The sequence below is a fragment of the Spermophilus citellus genome (genome assembly GCF_964194105.1).
Source record: "Spermophilus citellus genome assembly, chromosome: 10".
NCBI lineage: Eukaryota > Metazoa > Chordata > Mammalia > Rodentia > Sciuridae > Spermophilus > Spermophilus citellus.
The window spans coordinates 59,573,582-59,599,950 of NC_138197.1; the positions used below are offsets into that span (position 1 = coordinate 59,573,582).

General features: G+C 35.7%; 1 protein-coding gene across 1 annotated transcript in view; it reads right to left on the reverse strand.

Moving 5' to 3' along the window:
* CPNE8 (copine 8) overlaps positions 1-26,369 on the reverse strand; it is a 205,492-nt gene that overhangs the window by 158,674 nt on the left and 20,449 nt on the right. The window contains exons 2-4 of the mRNA XM_081311441.1: positions 18,396-18,436; positions 17,160-17,206; positions 765-868 (exon numbers count right to left, since the gene is read on the reverse strand). Of these exons, the coding sequence (XP_081167567.1) occupies positions 765-868; positions 17,160-17,206; positions 18,396-18,436 (192 nt within the window). The remainder of the gene's footprint in view (positions 1-764; positions 869-17,159; positions 17,207-18,395; positions 18,437-26,369) is intronic.

Sequence of the window (26,369 nt, forward strand, 5' to 3'; positions counted from 1 at the left end):
CAGTGGTTAAGTGCCCCTGAGTCCAATCCCCAGTACCACCCTGCATCAAAAAAGATATTTATCTTTTTAATTGGTTGTGATATTTTACAAAGTCCCTTTAAGTATTTTGACATATTAAGCAAATTTTGTAATGTATGATATTTCTTCTCTCCTCCCCAATAGATTTCCTTTAATCATATGCAGAAACTTCAACAATCACCAGAGTTTCCCTCTGTGGAACAAAGACTCTAATTAATATACCTTGTAAACAAAATGACTCCAGGTCTCTGTGGACAGGAATTTGAATTTGAAAATAATAATTCTATATGCTTGATTCAGCATCAAAGTAGTAAGAATATTTAAAATATTAAAAATGCTATATCTGCCACCCAGGGTCTTAAAAATACTGGGCTATCAAGAGATAAGAGGAAGGCACAGGTAAGCAGAGATCCATGTACAACGCTAAGAAGCTACAGAAAGACATTAGCTATCAAACTGGAGTTTACAGAGAAATTGTAAGAAACTCACTGAGACATCAGAGGTTTGAAAGAACACCCATATTTACTGCCTATTATAGTGAAACTGTTCACTTATTTATTCAACAAGCATGTAGGTAAAACCCCACAAAATGCAAAGCAGTGTTGGTCTACACTCTGAATAGAATGAATCTACTTTCCTGCCAATATAATCCTGCATTCAGTGCAACCATAGGACCCCAACTTATGTTATGAAAATTGTCTTTTTAAGACTCAATTTTAAAAATTGCAAGTTTCGGTAGAACTTACAAGTCAAAACGAAGATTCTCTCTTTCTTCAAAAAAGTAGTCCAGAATAAACTTCCTTACAAAATCAGGATTCAAAGTATTATCAATCACTTCAGTTCTTCCAAACTGTTGAGAGAGACAGAGAAAGTCAGAGGTTAAAATCAAGCCTCACGTGGTTGATTACTTTAAGAATAATCTTTAGTATTGATACAGTTCCTTTAAAACATAAGCAATAAATATCCAAATGATTTGATCAAATAAAATCTTTTATAAAAAATTTTAGAGATCAGATCATCATTCCTGCTCACTCAGGGAAATCAGAAAATGAGCTCTGAGTTCATCAAAAGCTGAGCTCCTCCTCAAAATTCATGTAACAGTAACACTTCCTCTCTTGTTTTCTTGAAAGCCAAATCTATTTCTACTCAAAAGAAGTTATGTTCATTAAATTTAAATTATTTCCCTAATCTTATATATAAATAATCCAGGCAACACACAAAAGTCTCAATTGGAGGGGTCAAATACTCAGATTTCTCATCTTCAGTATTTATCAAAAACAGTCCTTCATCCAGTAGAGTTTATCAGCCATGTTTGGGGGAGAATTTTCCTGTGACACATTGATGTCACAAAGATCAGTCATTTTTGTTTTGTTTTTCTATAATTTTTATGTAATCTATAAGCTGAAATAATTTTTGTGTGTTTTAGATATGTATTTTACTTTAACTTAGAAAAAAAAAAAAAACAAGTTTCCACATCTCTTAGCAAATAGAAACCAGGAAAGAAAAATCCACATCAGGTCCTCCTTTTTTCAATGTGAAGGAAGGCCATTAGGCACCACTCCTAAAGACAGAGCACAAACATAAACTTTACAGATCTTTTTGTCCTTGGCTTTTATATTCTTCCCCTCCAACTGCCATGGAATTCTAATGAGGGAATTTTAACCTTAGCTCTTGCATAACATTATGCAATCAAGCATGCTGTCTTATCAAAGAAGGAACTTTCATTACAGTTCAAGGAAATATTATCTTTTTAATAGGAAAAGAGAACAACTGTGCTAATCCATTAAAATGTGAAGGTCAGAAAGTCTCTTAAATTTATTAATAAAACTATAGTATAAAATACTGATAAAGGATTTACTAGGGCAATTACCAAATAGAAGGCCCCCCACCAAAAAAAAGCACTAATGGACAGAGGGTTATGTCATTGGACAATATTCTATATCAAGGACCAATGTCATACAGACAGGTAATAACTCGGGTAGTTAATCCAACATTTCAAAAATGATGACCATTTACACTGGACAATGTTAATAATTTCAGGCACCAAGGCACTATGTATTAAGTACTTAGCACTTGTCCTACTTTACTTTAAATCTTTACTATAGAATTGTAAGGTAAGTATTATTAATCTCAATTTATAGATGAGAATACTGAGGCAGAGGATATTAACCTAAGCCACTTTGGTTACAATATCTGCGTTCTTTCTAGGATTTGCCTCTATTTAAGCACAGAACATATCACATCCTGGGGAAGATCCAACTATGGATCTATCGGTGCTTTCTAATTTTAAGAAAAAGGAAAAAGAGAATGTACCTAAATAACCACAGGCTGGCAGTGCCACACACATCAAAAGAAGACAGAGGACAAGAGTTTGAGTGTAAAGTAGAGAGTGCCTGGGCCCCCGCAGCCTTCCTACTGCCAGGAGGCGAATGGTTTCCAAACCTGAGCACAGAGCATCAAACTGGCAAATTTGCAAAATAACACAAGTCTCTCAAACAGAAATTCAGCCAATATCCATATTCCTGAGCACCCAAATCTGTCTTATGAATTTTAACCCAAATCCACACTTAAAGGAAAATTTAGATGACAGAGTGAAATTCCCAGGGTAAGCTCAATTGAATTCCAAGCCAGTAGTTCCCCAGGGACTAAGAGCTTTGAATATTGATTCATCAGCAATAGGAACAGCTGAGTATGCTCTGGTGAAGACTAATATGTAGCCATTCTGATTTTAGCTAATCATCTATAAAGTACGACTATATTCATTTTGATGTCTTCTGACACATAATCTGAAATTGCTTTTGAGAATATCACTAGTGACCTTCATATTGCTAGATCCAGTGGTCACTCTATGGTCCACACTGCACTGCCCTCTCAGCAGCATTTGACATAGCTGTCCACTCCACCCTTTCTGAAGCAGTCTTTCCTGGTTTTCTGGTAGCATACTCTCCTATGCATCTCTTGTACTCAGACTCTCAGGCCTGACATCTCCTGTTTTCAGAGCACAGTTCCAGGCTCTCCTCATCTCTCCATAGTCACTCTTCTCCAGGATATGCCATCTGTTTCCTCATGTTTGAAAGTGTCCTCTCCAAAATTGAAGTGCTGCTAGTGTGGTAGCCCCTGGAGATGGGCCCTTTAAGAGGTGACTGCAGGCTCCTCCCCTATGGGTGGGATTAAGGCCCTTATAAAAGAAGCTTTGCAAGGGTGTTCAATTATGGCTTGCCCTCTCACCTGCCACCACCTGAGAAGACCCTTACCAGATGCCAGCACCTTGATCCTGGACTTGACAGTCTCTCATGAGAATAAATTTCTCTTCTTTATAAATTACCTAGTGTCACATTCTGCTCTGGCAACACAAATCAGATTAAGACAGTTCCTTTGGCTTTAAATCCCAGCTACTTGATGATAATTTCCAATGTATGCCATCAGCCTAGACTCACCTCTTTACAGATTCACACATACAACTGCCTTAACTTACATATGTGGTTATCTTATAGGCCCCCCAAAATTATCATCCAGACATACTTATATAAAATAACCCCCACACATACACTCCTGGTACCTTCCATGCCTATATCCTATCAATAAGTGATACCCCTATCCACTTTGATTGCTCAGGTCATATACAGTCATCTATCCTATCTTCTCCTTTCAACGCATCAGCTTCTATTCAACACCACCTCATAAATTACCAATTCTAACTCCAAAACATACCACACAATTGTCTACTCCTCTCCATATCTCATGTCATCAACTTGAGTTCAAGCTTTTCATCTTTCTCAAGGGCTACTTCCAAAAGCCTTCCTAACTCACCTGCTTCTACTCTTGTTTTCCTTCAATTAATCCTCCATACAACATTCAATGTAATGTTTTTGAAGAATATAAACATGATCTTGCTATTTCACTACCTTAGAATTTTTAGTGGTGTCCCAGAGTACCCAAAATAAAATCACGTTGGTCTATAAAACCTGGTTCCTGACTTCCTCTGTGATCTCACATGGGCAGTACATTCTGTTTCCTTGCTCTGGCCTCCTGGCCTTCTGTTAGACTCATCTACACATCAAACCCTTTCCTACCTGGTAGACTCTATACCTGAAAACTCCTCTTCCTAGGATGCTGCTAACCACATTCTCTCAGGGCTAACTTTTCTCACTCTTTAAGCCTCAGCATAAGCATCCAGCATGTCAGCATTTCTGCATCTAATCTAAAGTTGGCCCCACTTACCCACATTTAATTGCATACCAACTTTTTTCCTCCTTCACAAAAGTTACATTTTGGAAATATACATTTACATTTGTTTTATGTTTCCTCCCCTAGGCAACAAGTTCCATGAAGGCAAAGGACATACATATCTGTTTGATTTACACCTGAATAAAATTGAACAAATGAACAACTAAAGAGTAATAAATCAGAAAGACTATGCAGAGGGGGAAAAACGGTCAAGAGCAATGTATAATACCAATTTTGACAAACTGTAAGTATATCCACAAACACATACATAAAAATAGAAGGTAAATCAGAATGTTATATTATTTTTAATTTGGTATATATTTTTAATTTGATATATATTTGGCATAAGTCTTCCCAATTTCCTACAATGAATACATTTTATTTTAAATATCAGAATCAAAAAACTTTAAACAATGTTCCTGCTTTTAATTCATTATACTCTGAAAATTGAAAACTGAAAATAATAAGAAATCCACAAATACATTATGACTAGTTCAGCTCATGGGAAATATGTTGGTTCCTTCCCAGAGGCTAGAATATATTAGCTCTCAACCTAATGATTAATCTTTTTGACTTGAAATAAAATGTAGGTCTTAGCTAATATCTTTTATTGCTAAATAAAAAATGTCTACTTCTTTAGAAAATAGGCAGCTATATAACATTTTGCACATATCAGATGGGTTTAAAATATTGAGGAGAGACAATTATTAATAATATTTACTGATGATAAATGTACAGGAATAACTACATTTGAAAGAATTATAACTTGTGTCCCAAAAAGTCTTGTTCTGAATATTAACCAATCTAGATTTAGTCAAAAGTATGTACAAGCCTGGTTACAATAATTTCTGACACAATAAAAATATACAAATTAAATTTTACATAATAATATAATATTCAGTTTTCATCAACTAATAATTAGAGAACTGTTTTTTTAATTTACAAAATATGAAAGCTTTTAGTTATTTGAAAAAACATGCAAACTGTGAGTTTTATTAGAACATAAAACATTGCTTCTTGCAAAACTTTAAGCAAAAAAATTTCATAAAGAACAATTCACAATCAAGTCTTTGAAGGTTTTTCTTTGTTTTATGCTTGAGCTAATCGGATAAATACCTACTTTTCCAATTTAGGAACAAATCTTGCAGAAAATGATAGATTGGAAATACTCCTGATTTCTAAATCAACTAATTGTTAAACTGCTCTAGAGGAACAGTAGTGGAAAGAACAGTCAGTAATTCCATCTATTTATGGCACCAAGTACTTGAGCTGTTTCAAGAAAAATGTTCAGAAGGGTTTAATAAATTGTAAAGGGATAGCACAAACCCCAGTCTCACATTTGATTGTCAACTGAACTGAACAGAAAATGATGTAATAACAAGGTCCTATGAACTAGGACACATCATTAATTTTACATAATTTTAAATCTTTTTCAAACATTTTTTATAATTGTTTTTAGTTGTCAGTGAACCTTTATTTTATTTATTTATATGTGGTGCTGAGAATCCAACCCAGTGCTTCACACTTGATAAGCAAGTGCTCTACCACTGAGCTACAACACCATCCCACATAATTAAATCTTAATGACATATATAGGATACTTCCCAGAGATTAGACAAAAGAAGAAAATAAACTTTGTAGGGAAAACAATATTAATAAAAGCTATTAAGATTAATTCAAACCAAAATGCTCCATTTAGGACTATAAATATCCCACCTGCATAGAGGATGGCAAGCTCACACACACACACACACAAAAAAAAAAAAAAAGAAAAAAGAAAGAAAAAGAAAAAAAAAAGATCTATCTACTCATATATATGCTCATAGAAGTTAAACACACCTCATCAAAGAATTGACAGCCCTCTTTCTTTGGGGGAAAGAGAGGTAGTTCTGTCATGTAATTCATCATGACAGATTTTTTTCACAAATAAATAATCTGAAATTCATTTTTTTCTAAGATGACATTAAAAATCCAAAGACTCTATCTAGATCTTACATTATTATAGGTCAATGAGATGGAACCAAAAATATAACGAATACACAGGAAGAGAAGTACATGTCTTAATATTCTTGGTTAAGACAATGTTTCACATTAAAAAAAAACTTCATTTAATTTTTAAGATCTTATTAGGAATTCACCTAAATAATTAACCATCAAAACTCATATACTGGGGCAGGGATTGTAGTTCAGTGGTAGAGCACTTGCCCAGCATGGGTGAGACACTGGATTCAATCCTCAGCACCACATAAAAATAAATAAATAAAAGTATTGTATCCATCTACAATTTTAAAATATTTAAAAAAAATACCTTGATCATATCTTTGCATTTTATAGAAAGGATTAAACTCTATCAAGGTTTAAATTATACTGAAAACATTTTTGAAAATCAAATCATATTCTTAAAAATAATATTTAAAGGGATTGATTTTCACAAGTTATCACCAGCTATTGATTGTGTGATTAGAGATATATTTTACTGTATAATGAAAAAAAACTACAGACTTAATTTGGGGGAATATGAGTTAGTTTTCTCATATATCAATTAAATATTTATATTTATGAGATTGAACATTTTTTTAAATGAATCATGAAGTGCTGTGGCTTGTCCCCCAGAGGCCCTGAACTAGAAACTTGGTACCCAATGTGGCAATGTTGAAGGGGCAGAACCTTTGAGAGGGGAAGTCTAACATAAGGTAACAAGGTCATGGGGGTGGCACCCTCAGGAAGGGATTAATATTATCTCAGGAGTGAGTCAGGTCTGATAAAAATGTTAAAAAAAAAAAAAAGTAATAAGCCTGATGACTCCTGGGTAACTTGCTTCCTTACTTGCGTATATGCCGTCCTATACATGGCCATGTTCCCTGAATACTAGTAAATCATGTTTTAATGCAGCCAGATGTAGCACTATGTTATTAGACTTTCCAGCCACCAGAATTGTGAGCTAAATAAACATCTTTTATTATAAAGTATCCAGCCTTAACAATTTTGTTATAGCACACAACACAGATTAATACAAAATTATTTGAATCTTCCAATTATTTTAAGTTGGATTATTTTAATTTATATGATTATCCAAATTCAACTGGTAATAGATTTGAAAAGTGTAAAGTTTGGAGACAGAGCCCAAAGGTAGCTAAGTTCTTCCAGTATTCCTCTCCCCACAGAACAAACCATCATCTCAAGAGCTAACAAAGCCAGATGACAGATCTTAGTACTTGGTTTTAGCATAATAAAAAGAACAGATGCATTGAATAAGGCAGGAAGAAAAAGTTGCCAGTATTATCCCTCCTCCACTCCAAACAGTATGAAGTAAAATACCCCTCACTTGGAGGAAGGAGAGAGATTTATGACCAAGCTTTAGAATTAAAACCCAGAATCTGGCCCCCATGGTAAAAAGTATTGGGCAGAACCCCAAAACCCCTGCCTCCAAGCCAACATCCATGGATAGAGCCACTGGAACTGCTTCAGTCAGGTGACTGACTGCATCCATCCATCCCTCAACCTCAGACAGCAAGGAGGGGACCAAGACTCCACCAGCAGGAGATTTACAAGGAAAAATAACAATTCAGCTGAAGTGTTAAGAATTTCCTCATCCTTCTTCAACACGTGTGTGTGCACATGTGTGTGTTTCTTAGTATGTAGATGAATGGGTGTTAAAATAGCTCCATGTCAAAGAAATAATGCAACATCAAACTATAGTAGAATGGTTTGCTCTAAACTACAATCACTGTGGTTTGTAAACAACTTCAGCTTGCTTTCTTTCATTACATACTAAGTCAGGGAATCCAGAACCAACTCAGTTATTATAAATATTTAAAGGTAATTCACAAAGTGGATTACTTATATATAACTAAAATCTAACTCAAATAAGTTAACTGTAATATTTTCTGAACTTCTTGAAGTGTGCCCTTAAAAATGTTACTTCACTATATCCACTTGCCATAAAAGCTTTTCAGACTTTCATAATTCATGGCATTTAAGTATCATTTCTAGTTCTGACATTATTATGCACTGAAAATCATTTTAGTTTTAAAAGATCCATTATTTCAAAAGCTTTTCATAATTCACAATCACAATAAATAGAATTTATTAAAGAAAAAGAGGTGATTCTAATAGTGACAGGGGTAATTTTAAAATTGCAGGTTTCAAATACAGATTAATTTAAAATAATTTCTATTTCATTATTTGGAGCTTTTTGTTTCATATTTCTAGCTCTTTTTTCACTCCTCCACCCCTTACTATGTAAAATTAATTCACATGGAAAAACAAAAGACCCAGAATAGCAAAAGCAATTCTAAGCAGGAAGTGTGAATCTGGAGGTATAGCGATACCAGAGTTCAAACTGTACTACAAAGCAATAGTAACAAAAACAGCATGGTACTGGTACCAAAACAGGCAGGTGGACCAATGGTACAGAATAGAAGACACAGAGACTAATCCACAAAGTTACAACTATCTTATATTTGATAAAGGGGCTAAAAGCATGCAATGGAGGAAGGAGAGCATCTTCAACAAATGGTGCTGGGAAAATTGGAAATCCATATGCAACAAAATTAAATTGAATTCCTTTCTCTCGCCATCCACAAAAATTAACTCCAAATGGATCAGGGAGCTAGATATCAAATCAGAGACACTGCGTCTGATAGAAGAAAAAGTTGGCTCCGATCTACATATTGTGGGGTCGGGCTCCAAATTCCTTAATAGGACACCCATAGCCCAAGAGTTAACAACAAGAATAAACAAATGGGACTTACTTAAACTAAAAAGTTTTTTCTCAGCAAGAGAAACAATAAAAGAGGTAAATAGAGAGCCTACATCCTGGGAACAAATTTTTACCCCCCCACACACCTCTGATAGAGCCCTAATATCCAGAATGTACAAAGAACTCAAAAAATTAAACAATAAGATAACAAATAACCCAATTAACAAATGGGCCAAGGACCTGAACAGACACTTCTCAGAGGAGGACATACAATCAATCAACAAGTACATGAAAAAATGCTCACCATCTCTAGCAATCAGAGAAATGCAAATCAAAACCACCCTAAGATACCATCTCACTCCAGTAAGATTGGCAGCCATTATGAAGTCAAACAACAATAAGTGTTGGCGGGGATGTGGGGAAAAGGGTACACTTGTACACTGCTGGTGGGGCTGCAAAATGGTGAGGCCAATTTGGAAAGTAGTATGGAGATTCCTGGGAAAGCTGGGAATGGATCCACCATTTGACCCAGCTATCGCACTTCTCGGACTATTCCCTGAAGACCTTAAAAGAGCGTACTATAGGGATACGGCTGCATCAATGATTATAGCGGCACAATTCACAATAGCTAGACTGTGGAACCAATCTAGATGCCCCTCAATAGATGAATGGATAAAAAAAATGTGGCATCTATACACAATGGAGTATTATGCAGCACTAAGAAATGACAAAATCATAGAATTTGCAGGGAAATGGATGGCATTAGAGCAGATTATGCTAAGCGAAGCTAGCCAAGCCCTAAAAAACAAATGCCAAATGTCTGCTTTGATATAAAGAGAACAACTAAGAACAGAACAGGAAGGAAGAGCATGAGGAAAAGACTACAGTAAACAAAGACGAATGGGGGGAGAGAAACGGAGAGAGAAGGGAAAGCACATGGAAATAGTAAGAGACCTTCAATGATACATAGAATTATAAGAGGTTATGAGGGGCAAGGGGGAGGGAAAAAAAGGGAGAGAATTGAACAACAGCAGGGGAGGTAGAGAGGGAAGATGGGAGGGGAGGGGAGGGGAGGGGGGATAGTAGGGGATAGGAAAGGTAGCAGAATACAACAGTCACTAATATGGCATTATGTAAAAATGTGAATATGTAACAGATGTGATTCTGCAATCTGTATTTGGGGTGAAAATGGGAGTTCAAAACACAATTTGAGTCAAATGTATGAAAGATGATATATCATGAGCTATGTAATGCTTTAAATAATCAATAAAAAAAATTTATCTTGGAACACAAAATCTGATGTTTCTATGTGCTTTTCCATAGCAATCTGAATTCAAATAAAAACACAATCACTATGTTATTAGGATAATATTGATACATAAATCAGTAAATTAATTTTATAGATATACCAAGATTGCTGAGAAAATTCTCTCTCTCTCCCTCTGTGTGAATGAATATATATATATATATATATATATATATATATATATATTCATTCCTTGTGATAAAAACTCTCTCTCTCTCTCTCTCTCTCTATATATATATATATATATATATATATATATATATATATATATATATATATTCCTTGTGATAAAAACACTCTATTTAAATTTCAGTTGCCACTCCAGCTACACATTTGGCACCCACTAAATGCTGGTCTAATTGATAAATGGGTATTTTTTAATAAAGTACCCAAAGTTTCCCAGTCTGAAATATCACAACTAATTTTCATCCTTATAAAATAATGTTTAATATATAAAAGGTATTTGGAAAATTGATAAAATGATTAGGGAACTCTTTTTAAACTCCATAACATCATAAAACAGACACTAGCAAGGATATCAAAGCTGAGTCCATCTTCTTCCTGATGATTGGATGTGGCCCCTGTATGAACACTGCTTGTAATGAATGGTACCTCCATTATAGTCCCTAAATATGGTTCCAGGAAACTCATTCTACTTTGAGAGGCTCTATGTGCTAAAATGTTCTTCCTCATGGAGGACTAAACATCACCTCTTTGTCCCTCCAACCTTTGGATCAAATTTTTTTTTAATTTTTATTATTGGTTGTTCAAAACATTACATAGCTCTTGACATATCATATTTCATACATTTGATTCAAGTGGGTTATGAACTCCCATTTTTAACCCGAATATAGATTGCAGAATCAAATCGGTTACACATCCACTGTTTTACATAGTGCCATACTAGTGTCTGATGTGTTCTGCTGCCTTTCCTATTTTTTTTTTGTTTCCTCCTAAACAGTATCAAGTTAGCCTAGCCCCCCTTACCAATGAAAATATTCTAAGAGTTTGAAGACAATCATTTTGTGACTACTCAGTCTCCACATTTTTCAGAGTAAACCTTCCTTTATTCACATGGCAGAGCTTCTATCCCTTACTTCAACATGGTAATCTTCCTCCAATACATGCTTGGTTTTTTGTTTTTTGTTTTTTTCCTTTGTTGGTGGTACTGGGGATGAAAACTAGGGGAAGTACTCTACCACTGAGTTTTGAGACAGGATCTTGCAACAATGGCCAGGCTGGCCTCCAACTTGTGATCCTCCTGCCTCAGCCTTCCAATCACTGGGATTACAGGTATATGCCAAGGCATCTGGCCATACTTGGCATTTTGATGGACTAAAAGGTAGAACTGAAAAAGTAACATTCCAAATTTTCTCCCACCAGAGCAAAATACAACAGTATTACTCTGAATCACATGTAACTGCCAACACTCAACCACTTTTGACCTACAAAAATGACAATTTCATATGATTCCGAATAACAGTATTATCTTCCTTGATGTAGAGCAATGCACATCCATCAATGCAGCCTCAGATTGCATTAGCTTTTTAACAGCTGTGTAACACCACAGCTTCAGATTAGGTTTGAGGCCAAGTAAATCCCATAGGTCATTTTCCCATCAACTGCTGAGCTTGTGTAAAGAATTTTATAAAATTATATACTGTAGAAATTTACTTACCTGCCACTTGCTATTTTTTTTCAAGGCAAGTCATTTAATCTCTTGGAATCCCAATGTATCTTTAATGGTATAATGCTTCCTAGGTACCAGATACTGTTATCAGTGGTTCCCATTTCATCGTCAGAACAAACATACAACATAAAATCATTATCATCCTCCCTCATGTTACAGATGGGGAAACAGAATCACTGAGAGATGCAGTGCATGGCTCTCAAACAAAGAAAACTGTCTTTCTCAAAATGTTTAATGGGGCCTACCAACAAATGTGGTATATTTCACTTTCTCCTCCCTATGTCTTCCCCAGTAAGTTCCTTTAATTGCTAAATGCTACATGATGATTATCTCTTGCATCTGGCATGTTTTTTTTTTTTTTCCTATCCTTCCATACTGTCTCTCCTTCTGGAACACATTTAACTCTTTTGAAACTCCATTGAAATCACCTCTTCATTGTTAATATGGTATAAATATGCACCACCACCACCACCACCACCTCCCCAACACAAAATTCCTGGGTTGGAAACTTAATCTCCAATGCAGCAGTGCTGGAAGCTGGGACTTTCAGGAGATGATTAGGTAATGCTTTCACAAATCAATTAATGCCATCATCTCAGGGGAGGGTTCATTATGGAGTGAGTAGGTTCCTGTAATACGAATAAGTTCATGAGTTCATCCCTCCTGTTCTCTTGCCCTTCTACCTTCCACCACTGGATAATGCAACATGAAGGCTCTCTCAAGATGTGGGCCTCTCAGCATTGATCCTGGATTTCCCAGCCTCTAGGAATAAAAGAAATAGTTTTTTCTTATAAATTACCCAGCCTGTGCTATTCTGTTATAGCAACACAAAACAAACTGGTGACTCTCCATCTCCATCTCCTACCCATTTTATACAATTCGGGTCCTATTGCTCATCATCTTCTCCATGTTTACTTTATTTTCAGTATCCAGTTTGAGTATGATTTCCTCTTACCAACTTTCTACTGCAACAAAATATCCTGTTTTCTTTGTTTAAGTTTAATAATATGCCACTTTTAAAAAATAAACTTCTTCCTACTTGAATTTCTTTCAGATTGAACTCAAGAAAGTCATTGTAAAAGTCCAAAATCTGATACAAAATGTCCTTCCATTTCTAAAACCAGACTGTAATGGTTGAGATCAGATTAGCAATGTTGCATAGTAGGCTGGCCTAATGGTTCTGGAGCCAGTCAGTCTGGGTTAGAATCTTCACTCTATCATTTACAAACAAGTAAATATGGTCAAATTACTTCACTTTTCTGTGTTTCTGTTTCCTCATTCATAAAATAAGGATTATCATAGTTTCCAACTCTTAAAGTTGTGGTAAAAACTAAATTAATCAATATATGTTAAGGGCTTGAAACAGTAGTTAGCCATTACTATTATGAAAGAACTTGTAAGTTATGCAAGAAACTTATATTTCACTGCTTAAGAAATAGGAAATTTTCAAGCAAGGAGTTCAGCCTGTCCTTTACCACTCAATAAGAATGAGATCCTTGATTCAGTTCTGAAATATTTTCTATAGTTCTTTCTGACAAATCTCCTTATCTAATGAAGTTTCAAGTTGCCCCATCATTAGGGAGTTGCATTGACCCAGATGCCCGGTTCCTTTCTTGGTTTCTGAAGTAATACCATGTTCTGAACACTCCTAGTATATTCTAAGCTTCCATGCAGCCTGGTACCTCTGCCAGTCAGAAATTCCCTATTGGACTGTCCCAGGCCTTTGAGAAAGAGAACTCAAGAGTGAATGATAAGAGACAGCGTGACCTTCAGGAGGAAAAATCAAAGGAATGAAAAGAAAGATGAACAAGAGACAGACAGGAAAATGATGCAACAAGGAAGACAAAAGGCAACCTAAATCTGAATAAAGGGCAAGGCTTGTATGAGAGTTATTGTTTTGTTTTTATTCATGAAGGAGAATTCACAGTGCTGGGTAACTGACTCAATCACAAGTGGGGAGGAAGCGAGGACAACTATAAAAACTGGTTTTATATTTTGGTTGATGATGTTATTGACCATATCTGCAACAAACACGAACAGACATAGGGTAGGGAAGAGGAGCTTACTTTTGGATATTTAGAGTTCAAGGTAAGTACCAAACAACAATACAGCAATGTGCAAAAGCAATTAGATATGATGCTCTTGGATAGTAAATATCTCCCAAAGGCCCATAAATTAAAGGCTTGATCCCCAGGGTGGTGCTACTGGGAGGTGCTAGGGCCACTGAGGTGTAGCCTGGTGGAAGGTCCTGAATTCAATGGAGACATGCCCCTGAGGGTCTTGAATTCAATGGAGACATGCCACCTACTCCTGTCATGATGTAATTCCTCAATCAAAACAACAGGGCCAACTAATCATGGACTGGAACTTTAAATCTATGAGCTAAATTGAATCTCTTCATAAATTAATTATTGCAGGTCTCCGTTAGAGTAACAGTAAATTGACTAATAAAAAATTGGTAATAAGAAGTGGCATGATCTTTATCACTACTACACATATGATGATGTAGAGAAGCCTTTGGAATTGGTTTACAGGAGAAATTTGGAAAAGTTTAAAGAAGCAAGCTAGAAAAGCCCTAAAATGTAATAAGTGGTGCTTCATTGGGTGATGCAGACCAGAATGCTAATAGAGATGCAATAGTAAAGGCTATGCTAATGAGGTTTTAGATGGAAAAAAGGACTGCACTGGAATTTGACCAAAGACTATTGTTGTTACGACATGACAAAGAATTTGGATGCTTTTTGTCCATGTCCATGTGGGAGGCTAAGTTTATGATGAACTAGTTTATCTGGCAGAGGAAATTTCAAGGCAATAAAGCATTCAAATTGCAGCATTGGTAGTATGGGCTGCCGATAACCAAATTTAAAGTAAGAATCAGATACAAAGAGGAGCAGAGCAGAAAATTTTAGAAAATTTGCAGTTTGGCCAGAAAAGGAGACACATTTAAAAAAAAAAAAAAAACAGTGCCAGGATTAACACTGATAAAAAGAAGTCTCTGCACTGGGATAATAGGAAAGTGATAAAAAGAAGTCTCTGTACTGGGATAATAGGAAAGATCTTTAAGGGACATCTCAGAAATATGCAAGGCCATCCTAGGAATCACAGACCCAAAGGCACAGAAATGCAAATTTGTATTCAAGCCTTTCTTTTAAGAAGAGAGTCCCTGGGCACCCTCTTCACCTAGGATCCACTAGGGAATCATTTCCTTATGGTTAGTCATCGGGTTGCTAAAAAGCCACTGCAATCATAGTACAAATAGGCCCAGGTACAGCTCAAGCTGGTGCAAAACCCTGATGTCACCTACACAAAGCTAGTTTTCCAGGTATGCAGAATGCAAACATAATGAAGTCAGAGAAGCTTCACCAAGACCTGAAATGAAAGCCTGAGGCAAGACAGTGTTCTGCAGGTTCAAAGTCCTATAAGCTGCCATGACAGGGCAATGCATAGAACTGTAAGACAAAGATCAAGCTGTAACAGAGACCCCAGGAAGTTACTGATGCCAGCAACATGCAACATTCATCAGGGAAAGGAGCAGGCAGCAAGCAGAGCCAGCCCAAGACGGAATTTTTTAAGAGGAAAGGTTGGTTGTAGCCCACATGGACAGCAAAGCCATAGGGCAGGGGACTGACCAAGTCCTTGGGAGCCTACATCCTGCCACAAGCTGTGAGATGTGGAGATTTCAGATTTAATGTTTTTGCTCTGTTAGGTTTCATTCAGTCTTGCTTAAGTACAATTTCTTTCTACTCTTCTATTCCTCCCTTTAGAGATGGGAATGTTTACCCTATGCCATTCCAACCACTGTATCTTGGAAATATGTAACTTTTTTTATAATTAATTCCTTATAGAGCCCAAAGTGGAGTGTGCCTTATATCTCATAGGAGATTGGACTTAAACTTTTGAGAAATGGTGAAACAGAAATCTGCAAGGCCATACAGATTTTTTATTTTTTTTTTAATTCTTAGGGATGGACTAAATGCATTCTTCATTATAAGATGGACGTGAAGTTTAGCAGACCAGGGACAGGGATCTTAAAGTTCCCCCAAAGGCCTATGTGTTAAAGGCTTGGTCCTCGGGATGGCCCAATTGGAAAATGGTGCAACTTTTGAGAAGCAGGGCCTAGTGGGAGGTGTTTAGGTCAATGGTGGTTGAAGGGGATTGTGAAAGGCTAGCTTCTTCCTCTCTCTCTTTAGCTTCCTGGCAATGAGGTGAGCATTTTGCTCTATCATGTATCCCCCACATGATGTAATGCTTCATCCAAAGCCAAAGAGCCAACCAACCACAGACTGGAACTTCTAAAACTGTGAGACAAACTAATCACCTTCTTTCTATAAGTTGATCATCTCAGGTATTTATGATAGTGGTGAAAGCTGACTAACATAAGAATCTTGTGCTCAGTATCCCAATGGCTACCAACTTATTACCAGTAGCAACAAGTTTTGAATTGTGTCTTCTACCCCAGTTATGACAATAAATTACAAAGATCTACTCTTACCCTCTACCTCACAATTGAGATGCACTGATAACATGGTTGATACAAAGCAATCTGTGAGAACAAATAGCACAAATCTCTGTAGGAAAATCTACCCAGAAACAAACACCATTAAAACAATGCACTCTCTTCCTGAAATAGCCAGAAATGACAGATACATGGAATGCCTCATGTTTTAACATGCACCCACCCTCCAGGGATCACCTTTCTATTCAAACTTGGAGATGCACTAGAAAATAAATGAATGAAAATGATAGTTCAGCCTCTGCTTTCGCTTCATTAAACAGCATTAGTTGTATTAGGATACTAAGTGTCTATTTTTAAACAAATAACCGGTAATAGTCATGTGATATTTGATATCAAGCACTACACAAAACACTTTTATGTGGAATTTTATAAAACATCAGTTGACCTTTGAATGGGAGACTAAGTTAACATACTTGCAGGAGGAATCATGTGAAGTAAACTATAATAAAACACTAGGCTTAACGCAAGCCAAAGTCTCAGGTTTAGAATATTTCACAAGCTCATAAATAAGCTAAACTGTCATAAGCATTCAGTAATATTAAAAACTATGATGCAAAGATAGCTGTCATAAAATGAAAGACAAAATCTTTGGACTGAAAAGACTTAAAAACAGGGACGTTCTATTATGATTAAATTGTTAAAATATAGCTTATACTATATCTTCAAGAACAGTGATTTTTTTAAAAATACTCTGTCTTACCTCTCTCCATTCTTTATTTCCAACTCCTTGTACATATAAGACACAAACTACAAAAGATAAAAAAAATACATATATAAATTTCTCTTATAAACACCGGATGGGAATGCATAGAATTTCCTTTTCAATGGTCCAAAAGCTACAACACAATTAAATGCCTAACTCCTAACCTTACCCTGGCAAGAAAATTACTAGTCAATCATCAAATGATTAAAAATTATTTGAATGAATCAGAGAACAAACTATATCAGACCTTTGAAATTTGATATGCATACAAACTTGACATGTAAAGAACACTATAATTATTTGCTAATAAAATATCTTTATTTCTATTACATACAGATGGAGGTAAATTTTCAAACTATAATAATTTGAAGTATAAGTCAAATTTCTTCTAAGATAATTAAAGTGCTCAAAGTCATCCTAAGAGGGACAAACTGGCACAAATCATAGTCTCCATTTAATAATTACAACATCTACCCTCAATATTTTTAAACAGGTAAGAAATTGTATCAATCAATAAAGAGAGTCCAAGAAAGGGAGTTTAAGGGCTTTGGATAAAGATTAAGGGATAAAAAGAATCTCATCTACTCATAAAATAAACCCCAAGACTTTTTAATCCCCAAAATTCTAATGCCTTTTCCCCAATGACCTCTTCAAGAATATTCCAGCACCTGACAAAGACCTCTTTCCTGTAATTCACCACATTGTTCATACATTGCAGAGATGCAGAACTCCTGCACATGAATTTCTAAATATTACGAGATTTGGAAACACTAATTGATTTACTCACTTCTGCTGTTTTCTAATTCAAACTACCATTTTCATTTTGCAAGTTATTCGTAAATTTCAATCTCTTTACTTAGTAATCAAATTCAGCTCGTGCCAGCATTTCACTGGTTGGTATGCCTTTTATACCACTTCAATGATTTTTTTAAAAGAAATATTATTCTGTGACTTAAACTCTTTAAAACTTACAGCCTACTATGGCTACCTTTCAAATGGTATTTCTACCATGTGCCCATATCATGAAGTTTTAATTTCAAAGGAAACTGTCCTATGCTGGAGTTATCTGCATTTCCTTATTCTCAAAGTGCTAAGCCACTTCATCTTTAGCCACAATTCTGCCCAGATAGATAAACAAGCTTGGGACCATCTCCCTCTGGAACTATGAGTTTCATATAATTGTTGCAAAATAAAGTAAGCAAAATAAATAGAAGCAAGTTAATAAATACTTACTTGGATCAGATTTAGAAAATGTGTCTCTGTCAAGAAGATTTCTGTTGAATAAAACAGAAAATGTTAGATGGGTATAAGGCCAAAACATTTCCATTTATATTTATATAAATGTATGAAATGTTTATAAGTACATAAAATATGTGTATATACTTAGGTATATGTAACTAATTAAAAATGTGCTAGAGGTCTGAATATCACTGCACAGGAAGCTGGGCAGGGCGTGGGTTTATTACCTCAGCCTTGCCTTGCAGTTAACTAACATGAACTCTTCACATACTAACATTAAAATCTCTTTGAGAGAAGTAACTGTTTCAGGTTTATTTCTAAATTTTCATTGAAAGTTTACATGCTCAGAAATGCTTCCTGAATTGAAACATGAGTTATGAATCCTGCAAAACTGTTTGGAACTCAGAGCCCATGATCAGTTAGAACAAAGTAGAGAAGCACTGTCTCTTGCCATTTGTCACATCTACCCTGATGAGTTTTATGTTGCTATTACAGTTTGGAAATTTAATATGAACATACAGATCTTGGGTAAAGATTCTTTTCAATAAAGGAAAAGATTAAACAAGTAGACCAGACCATCATTATCAGTACCTTATTTTTTGGTATATATTATACATTTATGAAAGAATCGAAATCAGAAAAGTATATATTGAGGTATCCTGTTATCCTCAGTGGCAGTAACACAGCCCTATACCTTATGCTCATAAGAGTAACACAGGGCAATTAATAAAAACTTAAGATTGATATGTTATGATCAACAAGGGAAGCAATTATTAAGTTGAATTAGAAAAAAATCCTAACTAAAACTGACTTTTTTTTTAAAGGGACAATTTGAAGATACATCCTTTTTCTGAAAAGGGGTTATTAATGGTGATGGCTTGAGGGTTCCAAAAGTTCAAATTTGTACTTCATATTCATCCTCCATTTATTGGTAATAATAGCTAAATTATATTTCTGTCTCTAATACTTTAATGAAAATCTCATGTGCAAGCTGTCTTATTCCTCCGCAGGACCACTGCTCCTGTGCATATATTTGTTGTGCCCTTGGTATTTGAACAGGCCTGCTTTTTTCATATCAACCTGACATCCATTTTTAATTCATTCAGGTCCTCAAACATGATTGCTTCCATGGAATCACTGGACACTAAGAAAATAAAAACATATTCAACAGAACAATGAAGCACAGATCATAAAATGAAATATGTTTTGAAATATTCCTGGAAAGAAAACATCAGATATATTTATATTTGGAATTACAAGAGATAAAAAAAGACCACTAGTCAGAAATCAAATTAAAATAATCCTTTCTGTCCCCTAAGCAGACACCATGACTCCAGTAATGGTTGGCAAACAGTAAATTAAAACATTTCCATTTGAAAAATTACTGTGATATTATATTTACAAAGCTAGTTCTCCACTTGAGTGGAAATTCTCTAACCCTTCCTGTAGCTCCAGCTTTTGTTCATTAAGTATCCTAAGAAAATGTTAGTTAAGCACTTTCTTTCAAAGTACACAAAAATCAATAGAGCAAAATACTTCAGTGTGGTTCAGACCCTGTAACTATGATATATCCATACTTTAAGGAAAATAATGCAATTTCAGTGCCTTGGTTATGCAAAGATAGATTACATTGTTAATCATAAATATAAAATAAAGGATTTTTAGCAACAACAGATATTAATATCCTTAATGAAAAGACTTTCCTCATTACATTGTTTCTTCCCACAGTTATGATCCATCACACATAATGACAAGGCAAAAACAAAAAAAAAAAATGATGTGACAAGAAGTAAAACTCCATGAAATTTAACTTTATAATTGTTTGGCCAAAACCAGGAGAGAAAGAGAGAGAAAACCAGAATGAGAACAAATTCTTGAAAAAAATAAAAAGTTCTAGAAAAAACAGAGTGAAATAATAATGAAGGTAGAAATAATAGTGAGGTAGAAATAATACCTGAAGAAATGCATGATCAAAATTGTAAGTGAATTGCCCAACTTGTTCTAATAACCACTCACCCTCAAATTCCAATTAAAATTCCTGGTCTCTGGACTTAAAAGAAGATGATTAAAACAACACAACTAAAGCTGAGACCTGGACAATTAACTCTAACCAGTATCAGGAAACACTGGGCTAATGGAAAAGGCATATTTCATACATCTACAAGAAGACAGTAGATAAGTGAGAATTTAGTAAGATCTTTCTGAGAGCATCCAGGGGAAAGGATTCCCTGTCTGCCCTCTTTACTGTCCAGTCCTTGTGGCTATTAGTCCCAAACAGTAGAGCACCCAGCTATCTTCCCTGATGACAACAGTCAGTCAGCTCATGTGGTAAGCCTACCTCCTCCAATTAAATGCTCAACAAGCCACTTTCCTATTTTAAGAAATCTTCCTATACATTTTTTTTTAAGCCCAGAAAATGAGCTGAGTGGAGAACATGAATGTCAGGAGTTTACTGTCCATTGGCATTCTGTGTCCCACACTTAACAGCCAGGAAGCCTCTTGAAATGGCACCTCAGGTTTCCTTTTTCGAACTGAAAAATAACAATTCTCTTTAAACTTCTGCACAATTCTGAAAGTATTTTTCAAACAAATATTGAATGTCCAAGACCGAACAAAGCACTAGCAAACATATATATAAATATTACAGACACATTCCCTGATTTCAAAGAGCCTGAATTTTAGTGGGATAAGAAATTCACAGAAACAATTAAGTAGCAAAATTAGGTGGTACATCAAATAACAGTGTGTAATGGGGAGAAGGTATAGGAACCTAAAAACAGCCAAACTGATTCAGCTACAACAACAACAACAAAATCAGGTAGCGTGGATAGTTCTTATTCCAATCATTTTTTAAACCATACTATGAAAAAAAACATAGATATTTATACATTATTAAAATAATCTAAACAAATACATAAGCTGAAATAAGTATTAAGTTTTAAAAGTCTCAAATATTCTTTTTTATTTATATATGATGAAGTTTTAATAATAGAAAATCAAACCCTCAAATTCCTCATACATAAAATGAACATTACAAAATGACCTATTTAAGGAATAGAGGTACTAAAAGTGACCTGTGGGTTCACCCAGTAGTTACAGGCCTCCTACTTCCTCATTTCTGAAACCAACTAACAAGCATTCTTTTTTAAAAAAGAAACATTATCCTACCACAGATGTGACTTGGAAAAGAAAATCTACTTGGCATTTATATGAACTCCAAAGTTAATAGTTTCAGAGTATTAACAAGTGGAGTATCTGTGAACTCTTAAATTACTAGTTCAGAAAACCATATATTATAGGTATTTTACAGAGTAAGTCCTCATATTGAAGGGATGGAGTAAGTTCCAAAAAACAATGTCACTTGTGGCCAGCCAAGCTCCAACAACACACAGAGGACTTCACTGCTATAACTGGGTGGAACTGTTCCACTAAATTTTTTAATAGGAGTAGAAATATAGCTTATAAATACAGACAAAGGATAAAAACAAATCTATTTAATTTCCTATGTAGATATAAATAGAGCTAATAAATATTTAGAGTCAACAATGCCTTATCACTTGATGAATATTTTCCAGCATAAATTTTCCACACGTTGACAGAGACCAACATCTCTGTATCATACAGTCTCTCCTGCAAATTGTCCTGTACCAATAAGCAGAACAAATCTGGGCTTAATTAAAATTTGAAAATTATTAAGAGCCTTCATTTGCTATTTTTCAGTGTACTGTCTGGACCACTGGCAGCTTGCAAAGTCTTTCCCAAATATTGCTAAGGCTCGCTCAGAAACTAGCAAAAGCTCAAACATAAGCAGAAGCCAAACACCTGCTGCATAAATGAAGAATCTTCTTATCTAATCAGAAGCATCAACTTTTTTCACATCAGTTATGGTGAGGTGTTTTATTATGGGAAGTGGAGTAGAAGAGGAAGGTGCTATTTGGGGCCTTTGCCCTAATAAGTAATCCATTAATTGAAAACACATGACCGCGGCAGTGTCATTGGAATTATAAAGGAGCCCATGTCACTAGGCCATCCCTGTTGTTCTTATTTGGGGTATTATACTACCTCATGGTCTAGAATTAGGAAGTTGTTATTTATTTATGGACAAGGAAATCAAAATATCTATTGAGTAATTGAAAGAAAATTTACTTAGTCTTTAGGAATGATTTGAAAGTAACATTTACATCGTCTGATTCATTTATTCATTATTTTACTCACTGAACAAACATTATCTCTGGACATTCAGCATACATATTTAAGAAAAAAATATATTTTTTTCCAAACTGTAACTGTTATGGCAAAAGGAGACAGACTGTTCAGAGGCAAAAGTAGGTTTAGAAATGGAAAAAAAAATGAAGTATTTTGAAACTGAAACTTGCTCAAAAGCCAAACCCAGCTAGAATCTAATAAGATACCAAGTAATTTTGAAAGATAGGGTCATTGGAAAGTACTTAACAAGATTATTCAGCTTTCAAGAAAGTAGGAATAGACTTTTAGATTTGAAGTTGCACAAATAGACCAAAAAATTTGTCTCAACAGTTTCCTCTGAAAGCCTGAGCATACAGGTAGAACTTTATCATAAATGACAGATACTACTCCACACACACTGGGAATAATAGAAACTTTATTTTTCAGTTTTTGCTGAAATTAGTTATTCCAAACATTTATCTATTAGTGTTGCTGAGCTGAAAAGGCCAGTGATAAAAATACAGTTTCAACTTCTGCATCAGCAAAGTTTAGTTTAGATACTAAAAGAAATTTGAGGGGAAGACAATTAGCAGTAAACGTTTTTAGTTTTTCTTATGAGGCATTCGATTGTGATTGATACTCTTGGAAATTACTTCAAAGTAGCCCAGCTCTGTCACAATCTGACAATTTGCTCTGGTTAACCTGAAATAAACAGAACCTAATGACCTGAAGAAATGTGGAGTTACTTGAGGGTGATGTAGTTTCCAGAAAAAGGTATAGCATGCAATCCCTGATTTCAGCTGGGGAAAAGAAATACAACATTTGTATTTTAAAAAATGGATAGAAAAAAAGACAGAGTGCAGTATGGGCCTTCTTAAAAACCTAAAACTCAGGTACGAAATTTAGTTCACTATCTCTCCCCAATCTCTCAGCTCCTATATTTCCTATCCTGGTGAATGGCAACTGTAGAAGGTGAAATAAGAGCCATGTGAACATGACAAGTTCCAATTGCAAGAACCTATGTATGTGACCTTATTTGGGAAAAGGAAAAAAGCCTCTGTAGATGTGACTCTACTATAAATCTAGAGATAAGGAAATTATCCTGGGTTCTCTGGGTGGGTCATAAATGCAATCACATGCATTCCTATAAGAAGAAAGTGCAGGGAGATTTGACACCCACAGAGGAGTCAGAATGGAAATGGGAACAGAGCAGGGAGACCTGCAGCCTTGTAAGAGTGTTATGGTCACAGATCAAGGTATGCCAGCAGCCCTCCACTGGAGAGTGATCCTGCTAACACACTGAGTTCAACCCACTGACTGATTTAGGAATTCTGGTCTCCAGAGCTGTGAAAAAAAATTTTTTTTTGTTTCCTTTAAACTAACAACTTTGTGATGTTTTGTTACAACAGCCACAAGAAACTAATAGCACAACACTGTCCATACACTTTTCCAAGCAAGACTCCAGGGTCACCTTCCTTTTCTCCTCTCCTTTAAACCTAAAGCTTCTACCACCATGATGTGTGCTTTCATAACCAGCTATTTTCCCAGCCTAAGATTTTTTTTTGTCAAATGCATTTATTTTTTTTATTGGTTGTTCAAAACATTACATAGTTCTTGATATATCATATTTCACACTTTGATTCAAGTGGGTTATGAACTCCCATTTTTACCCCGTATACAGATTGCAGAGTCACATCAGTTACACTTCCACTGATTTACATATTGACATACTCATGTCTGTTGTATTCTGCTGCCTTTCCTATCTTCTACTATCCCCCCTCCCCTCCCCTCCCCTCCCCTCTTCTCTCTCTACCCCCTCTACTGTAATTCATTTCTCCCCCTTGTATTATTTTTCCCTTTCCCCTCACTTCCTCTTGTATGTAATTTTGTATAACCCTAAGGGTCTCCTTCCATTTCCAAGCAATTTCCCTTCTCTCTCCCTGTCCCTCCCACCTCTCATCCCTGTTTAATGTTAGTCATCTTCTCATGCTCTTCTTCCCTACTCTGTTCTTAGTTACTCTCCTTATATCAAAGAAGACATTTGGCATTTGTTTTTTAGGGATTGGCTAGCTTCACTTAGCATAATCTGCTCTAATGCCATCCATACCACCCTGAACACGCCCGATCTCGTCTGATCTCGGAAGCCAGCCTAAGATTTCTTAATGGGTTGTCTCCCATCTTCCAACTCTTTCACTAAGATGCCTCCTAGAGATACTTCTCCACAGAAAATACCTAAATAGATGGCTCCCTTGCAAAAAACAAAATTCATTTGCTAACAGAAATTCTGAATTCCATTTTTAATTAAGTACTACAGACTGAACCCAGAGGATTCTACCACCAACCTATCCTCAACCCTTTTTTATTTTTATTTGAGACAGTGTCTTATTAAGTTGCCAAGGCTGGCCTTGAACCTGTAATCTTCCTGCTCAGCCTCCTGAGTAGCTGGGACTTGTGATGTATGCCATCATGCCTGGCCCAAACTCTTTACATAGCACTAGCCACATTCTGACAAATATAGACCTGACTGTGTCTCTGGGGGCACCTCTACACATGTATTTCATAGACTCTTCTTCAGACATTTCAGAATTTCTGCATCCCCTAAACTACCTATCCACAGCACTCTCTCCCCCAGAAATTTCCACACCAACATCTTTCAAACTCTCCCACAGCTATCACCTAGGCATGGAGAACTGATCGTTCCCTCCAATGTGCCCCACTTCACTCAAAATGAACCTATATCACAAATTCCACACCTACTATTTATTCACTGACCCAGTTCCAGGCTCTGAGCTCAGCACTTTAAATAAACCATTTCATCTAATCCTCACCATAGTCCCAGCAAGTAGTGATTATTGGCAAAATCCATTTTCCAGATGAGATTACAAAATTCAGAGATGTTAAATAAAGTGGTCAAAGCCACAGAAGTGCTTAAGATACATTTTTTTATAATTAAAAATAAAACTTTGGTCTTATTTTTTGATATTTAATGTTTGTATTGATTATATTAACTATTGGTTGCTATCATTGACAAGAAAATTAAATGACAGGCAAATGACGTTAACATTTGGCATCATTTTGGATGTTCTAGAGAGTAAGCTATAAAATGACAAGAGTAGTAGAAAGAGAAAAATTAGTTTTACTTATAGAAGATTTAATTTTGCATAGAGAAAAACAAGAGAATTAACTAATAAAAGCTTCTAAAATTAATAGATAATTCAGTAAAGTGATTGGAAGCAGGGGGGAAAGGTGAAGGTCAACTCTGGGTTACCAACTGTTAATAATTCTTTTATCCAATTCAGGCTTTTCAATAAAGATCTGCTGCCTTCCCTTGTTGAAGTATGTGAGGGTTAGGCAGCTCTCTTTCACTATAACTGCACTCCCAAAGCAAATCTCAGACCAAATGTACCAAAGAGACAAACATTCATTAGCAAGCAGGACCCACAACAGTCACACAATATGCTCTCTGAGTTTAATCAACTTTCAGCTCAGTCTTTGCAGGCACTCCAAACAGCACTTTAAAGCAGATGTGACTATGGTCTGTTGTCATAATTCATCTGAGCTTCTGGAATTATCAGTGTAGATAATTCCCTAAACATTCTGTACCCAGGACTTCAGGAGTCTTTAAGCCCAGGGGAACATTCTAAAGGCATAAGCAAGGGCTCACTAGGCATGTGTGACCTGTTCTCTCTGGCAATATAGTCACAATCAAGGACGGGCCACAAATGCAACCGTGACCCCATGAGGCTATAATGTAGCTGAAAAACTCATATCACCTAATGACAT